General features: G+C 37.7%; 1 protein-coding gene across 1 annotated transcript in view; it reads right to left on the bottom strand.

Annotated features, from left to right (window-relative positions):
- INPP4B (inositol polyphosphate-4-phosphatase type II B) overlaps nucleotides 1–6,864 on the bottom strand; it is a 213,434-nt gene that overhangs the window by 124,538 nt on the left and 82,032 nt on the right. The window contains 1 exon segment of the mRNA XM_035899207.1: nucleotides 5,226–5,305. Within this exon segment, the coding sequence (XP_035755100.1) occupies nucleotides 5,226–5,305 (80 nt within the window).

Genomic DNA, 6,864 nt, shown 5'->3' on the forward strand with positions numbered 1-6,864 from the left:
CCATCCCTCCTGCCTCTCAGGTGCCGAGAGCCCCCGAGCAGCACCGCGCTGACAGGCATCGTCCCCTGCTCTCAGGCAGGGCAGGCCCAGCTCAGCTTTGCCGTGCAGCCTTCGGCCATGCGCAGGCTTTCCCAGGGTGCTTGCTCACACTCCAGGCGGGAGGACCCTGTTTCTGCATTGGGCTCCCACAATTTTACATAATCTGTATTTCTGCATGCAGTATAAGGCCTTAATTAAGCCAGAACATTCCAGCTCTTTACACTGACTCAAGTTAAGCACACAGATTAGTCTCTTTAGGCATGGATACTTACTTACCATGCTAAGTCAAAACTTCAATTTTTTTTTTAGAGTAACGTCTCAAAAAATGGCTACCCCAAGCTTCAAATTTAAATAATTATTTTGGTTGCAAACCATTGTGCTTTAATATGCGACTCAGTAGAATACACTCATCTTGCAACTATACAAATTAAATATGTTCTTATATATAACCTTGCAAAATACACATAATTCTTCATATTTTACATGTGCCACTACTACATTTGCTCCAAGCCAAATTCATTACTGAGAATAAAATAAAGGAACAATCAAAAATGAACCAATTCCAGACAGCCTTGCAACCAAAGAAGCCTACGTTAATTAACAAAGTATACAAAAGAAAAGGAATGAGGAAGAAAGGTTCAATGTCCAAAGGGTGTTTATGAGCAAAAAACCATAATAATTTTGAAATGCATTAGAACAACTTAAGTGTCTTCTGAATGAGGAACATTTCCCTGAGTTGCTACAGCTTAGTGGTTTGACTTCATTTGTTTTCTCCCTCCTGTGTCAAACCAGCAGGCAAACTAGGCTACCTCAACAAATGGACTACAGGATTTCCAAGCAGAAAAGGAATACAGATGTTAGCAAATCACATATACCTTTAGAAATCAGAGTAAATGTGAGGCTAGAAGACTGAAAATTTGTCAGCAGCTTAATGTGTTAAGCTTAATGTGCCAAGTGGACGACCTCATTACCAGGCTGACTTAAATATGCAACAGCACTTCGCTGTTATCCTGGTCTGAAAGGAAAACGTTGCATTAATTTGACTTCCAGAATTAAAATCTTACCCATCCTTTTTTTAGGGAACACATTTTTCTACAGCCAAAGAGACCTGCAAGTCTGTGACTGACCTACATAAACCAGATCTGATTTAAAATTACATCAGGGTAAATTAGGAGTATAAACAAGCATTGAGCAAAACGGAGCTCAATTTGCAAATGAACTTATACAAGCCAACATGGCATGTTGCTCGAATAAAAGAAAATAAAAATGAAAATGCCAGACACGCATACTCAGTCCTTGTCTCCCTTTCTTTAGAACACTCAATATTCCCCCTCACTGCTGTTAGTAGAGGCTTGGCCTCAGTACAGCTGTAAGCACTGCACTGCTTGCCTGCATGAGTAGCAATAGGTATTTTCATGCTTTCTCCATACACATTTAAAAAATATGATTGATCTGATTTTACTTTATATCAAATTTTTCAATTATTTTCTTCTCAAAATCATTCTTGCTCTGGTCTAATACATATGTAATATTACAATCTGAAACACACAGTATCTGCAAGAGAACATAATGCAACAGAATAAAACTAAACAGTGGGACTGTTGCATTGTAGTTGTACTCCTTCTTCCATTTCTCTTATCTTTCCACATGGAAATACAAAACCACAATTTAAAAACCAGAAAAACCCCAAAGTTTCTTTTGAATGCTACAGGCACGCAAATCAACAAAGAGCTCTATAAATGTCCAGGGAGAAACTGTCATTAGCTGTGCCAGCCACTGTGACTTTAAAATACCACTGGTGCATAAGAGTCTTCAAAAAACAGGTCATGCATTTAAAACTTTCAAGCAACGTCATGAGATTAAAATTTTGCCTGAAAGAAAATTAAAAGTGAGAAACAGAAGTGATGCAGTGGGAAAAATAAAAAAAAAAATCCTAGCGATCACACTTAAAAAAAAAAAAAAAATCTATATTCTGTTACTTGTCACTAACAGAAACAGTATTGCGCACGCACACGTATATGTGTACACTTCATGCCGTTTGCCTGGACAGACAGGAAGAGACAATCTCACACATACACATTATTCAACAGAGCATGAGGAAAATATTTAATTAGTTGTAGGATACTTCATAATGCATTAGGATAGAATCAGCTTATTTGCTGTAGTTCAATAAAGCTGAAAAGTGCACTCTGCGCTCACAAGGTGCAGTGAAGACTGCCCCTGCGCCAGATTGCTTACAGTCACAAGACAAGAGATACTACAGACGCAACAGGACAAAGGATTGCACCTTGACAAACCTGAATGGGGACAGTGAGGATGGGGAATACAGCAATAAGAATAAAAAAAAGTGTCCATGTGAAGCAGCACATATATGGCTCAAACTCCAGCTGGCTTATGGAGTTGGAAAATTGCTGATTGTTTTTTTAGCAGCCTGGGACAAGGAGCACCAATTGGCTGGTATCTGTCCACAGAGCATCTGCATTTGGAATATGACCAATGAAAAGGAGACAAAGCATTTGAAGAGTGATTTCTAAACCAGATCTAGAATCCAGTGTCATAGGATGCAGGCTTCAGCAGCAAAGCTGGCAATTTCAGTCTGTCCCTAACTATTCAGTCCAACATGACTGCATACTGCAGTGCTCACTCCACCTACCACAGCCATAATCCTGTGACTGCAATCCCAAGTCTCTAGTAACTAAATTCCTCTGCCAACATCAGTTGTGCATATCGTCAGCATCGAAGCAATTCTGCAAATTGACCTGTTCAGGTTCTGATGATTAGATATAGGTGCACACATCTACAATAAAAACTCAGCCATCAGTTCAGGGCACCTTTATAGAGAAGAGAAGACAATCAGAATAAAAACTTCTTTTGCAGAGGTTTTGTAGCTTGTGCCCCTAATCACTATTAATGTACAATGGTGGGGAAAGGGAAAAAGTAGAGCACAGTTTGTCAACAGTAAGGAATTGTAGATGTTTGCTAGCCCTCCAGAAAATAACTGAGAAAAATACAAGAATATTCCTCTAAAAATACTTTTATATTGTTACATTGTACCTCAGAAAGATGATGGCAAGACAAAAAAAGTGAATAAGTAGCCAGATTCTATAATTATGCCAATATTTACTGGGCAGACCACAGAGCTATTTCTGGATCTTTAAATGTCTACTTCAGATCTAACAAAGGAGTAGCTTGATCACAGGCACACCCTGGTAAACTCCCATCCAAAGTATATCAACAAGAATTAAATAGAACTGCTGTTCTGACAAGGGCTTTCGTATATGCCCTATCCTCCTGAGAGGTACTAATATAATAGGGCAATTAGAGGAAAGCAAGTTTAGATTACTAGACTGCTCTGGTTAAACTGCCATTGAAGAAACATGGATAATTTCTACTGATTTTGTGCTGCTGAACAGCTGTAATCAGGAAACAATCCCACATTTAAAAGGTTAGGATCGTTTTCTTTAAAATAATAAAAAACCACAACCAACTAAACCCTACCATTTAATGTATCTGCAAATTAATTTGAATCGGTGTAATATTTGTCTTCTAGCATTAGCTGCACAAAGACGACATACAAGACTAAAAATATTAATTAAAAGCAAACCTGAAAAAGCCTAGAGGTTCAGCTGAAACTAACCTGGCAGTCTGTCATCTATTGCTTATTAGTTATCCCGCCGAACTTTTTGTTTACATATTAGATGGGTTAAATACAAAATACTTATTCTTTTCAAAGTTTCCTGAAATTTTTTCTGTCAATTATAATGGCACATGTCAGAGGCAACCTTTCAGATCAAGTTTTCAATATGTCAAGAGGCAAAGTTTGTCCCAAAGAATTTCAGACAACTTGAAATTCTGTAAGAACAGACTCTTATAAACACTAAGTTGGTATTTGTTTATCTAGCCATACATTTCCATAGAGACTAGTCAGTTCACATTTTATCTGGTCAGTCTTGTTAGAAACAAAGCTATCTGCTTGTCAGGCATGGCATTTTCTGTTTGGGAGAAATTAAAATCAAGGCATTTTGTTAACTTTGCCCTGTAAACTACACACACGTATGCAGCTACTGTTGTTATAACAGGAAGGCAGGTGCAGTAATAAAACCAAAATATTTCAAGAAGTTTCCATTTAAAAAAAAATGCAGTGTCCTTGACATAGTGACAGTACCACATTGCTGAATGGGCCATAATTTGGACCTTTGGCTGCATCAAGGCTGGCTTCATGTGCACACAATAAAGAATGTAACACAACTTTTCTACAGCACCCACGTGCAATATGCCAGGCAGAACACATACCAGTGTCTCAGTTTTTCTAGTCACAGCTTCTTTCCTCCCAAAACTTTGCCTATGTAGAAACATGGTGACTTTGGATAGTTGCTCTGTGAAGCTTACCTGTACCTACCCAGTGATCCCAAATAAGCCTCCACTGTGCTTGCAAAAATCAGCTCAACAAGATCCCTATAATAAAGTCCAATGATTTCATTCTGAAAAACACCGCCTAAAAGGTTTCCCTTAACATTCAAAAAGTTTTGATTTGTATCTTGATTAATCTTAAGCCATCCACATCAGTATCAGGGGTGAAAACTGAGTATTTGTCTTCAGTGCACAGCTTTAAGAAATGTCTGTTCAGCCCAGCCCTAGTTTTTGAACACTGGCTCTGACTCTCCTGTAGCTCTGTACCCTGCATCACTAATTAGAGTTGTACAGCACCCCCTCACTGCCATTTGAGTTTGGCTGCATGTAACAACGAGTTTTGGGAGACAGCAGCCAATTTCGCGAGAGCAGCCTTGTGTCATTGGGTCCACCATCTTTAAATATGCCTGGTAATCAAACCAGCAAACTGTACAGTGTTAATTCGTTAAACCACACACAGCAAATGAAACGGAGAACATCATGCTCCTTTCTAAAAGAAACTTTGAAAGAACATCCCCTACTTCAAGTTCCCTGCAATTCTTCCATGGGTTATCATACCAAAAAATTACTAACCTTTTCTAATCTGACACATGGCAAGCTCCAGCTTAAAGAATTGGTATTTTATTTTGACTTTGTGCATAGTAGAAATAGAAGAACTTCAAGCTGACATCTAATATACCTGAAGTAATATGGAGTTTCAAACACAGTCAAGCAGCAATCATCAAATGCCATGGGTTATTAATTCAACATGGCTTACAATAGAGGAAAACACTTACCTGAGGGTAAGGGTCAACTGTTGCTCCTTTGACTTTACCAAGTCTCCTACTCTAAAAGTTGTACAGCCCAGGAAGCTTCGCTATAAAACAAAGCAGAAAGAAAAGATAACATCTCTATTATTTTTTTTTAAATTTTAATTGTTGGGGTTTTTTTGTCTCACACTTGGAAATCTTTCTTCGGTACATAGAAAAATATTACATTCCAATATACTAGTTTGACCCACTATCCAGTAGAAATTCTTAATGCATCTGTAGCATGATTATGAGTAAATTGTTAAATTCTGGTTTTACAGGCAGGAACTGCTCTTTTTCATTAAGAACAGTCCGACAACCTGACAAAATACAGGTTGTAAAATGTACAGCCACAGGAAAATTTTTGTTCAGTAAAAGTATTTGCATCTTCCATTCTCTTCTTGCTACATTTCTAATTTCTAGATTGCAAGAAATGCTAAGTTTTCATTGCTTTACCAAAGTTGCTCTTGCTATGGTTTTCCTCAAGCCTTAGGCACTACCATTTATGTCCTCCAAATACGAAATGTATCTGCTAAGAAGGTTTTTTACACTGAGTTCAGCTAAGTTTATTAATAGAAATGTTGTATTCCTGTAGTTTATGGCAGTCTTTGTAAGCACTTGTTTCCTTTATTTCCATTGTAAGGTGGACCTATTCATTTTAGTACAAGTGCAGAGAAATGTAGTAATGAAACTAGAATGTCTAAAGTTAAATTAAGCTACACCACTATATCTTGTCCTTCTATCAAAATCACCTTCACATATCATCAAGGAAATAGTGCAAAGAGGAAAACAAATTAATCTTCTTTTGCTTTTTGATTTTTTTTTTACCCTCTGATCATATCCCTTCTGCACACTGCTCAAAATCTCATTTGGTCAACCTTGCCTACAATCGTATTCTTGCCCTGGGAACGATGGGAAAGAAAATAAGTCTACAACCATCTTCTATCCATTTATCTTTCAAATATACAATTCAGTATCACTTGCTCTGAATAAATTATAATATGATCATAAGATTATGTTGAATTTTTGCAAGAAAACAGTAAGAAGTACACAAAGTTTATTTTTGTTACGTTATACTAATTTTACTCTACTGTTGGAATAGCAAAGTAAAATTCCAGGGTAAGTTATATGTGCTCTTGGATATACAAATTCAAGAAGAATCAAGTTGCCTCTGAGTCAAAACAGGCTGCATGCAGACAGCAACTTTCCTCTTCAGGGAAAAAGAGGAGAGAATTTGTTGCTACTGAGAAATGTAACTTCTGGTAAAAAAACCCCTGTGGCCTGCTTTCTTTCAGGAAGGCCAGCTGGTTATTGAGTATTTGAATGCTAACAATAAAGCTCTACACTAAGTTAGGTTTTCTAGCACATGTATAGTTCAAGTTACAATTCTCGGTTTAGGTAAGCACCAACACTGGTCTCCAATTTGGTAAACTAAGTCATCGGTTATGGCTCGTTCCTGTCAATGACACAAGCTTAGATTTCCTGTGATTTGTTTGGCACTTAAGCAGCAAAGGAAAAAGAGACACAAGCTGAGAGTCTAGGGGAGGCTGGGAAAACAGTGGATTTGGGAAGTGCTGAACAGGAGGTAAGGGAAAAAAAAAAAAGGCCCTTTGGAAAATATATAGAG

Source organism: Egretta garzetta, unplaced genomic scaffold (genome assembly GCF_000687185.1).
Source record: "Egretta garzetta isolate BGI_Z169 unplaced genomic scaffold, ASM68718v1 scaffold258, whole genome shotgun sequence".
Classification (NCBI taxonomy): domain Eukaryota; kingdom Metazoa; phylum Chordata; class Aves; order Pelecaniformes; family Ardeidae; genus Egretta; species Egretta garzetta.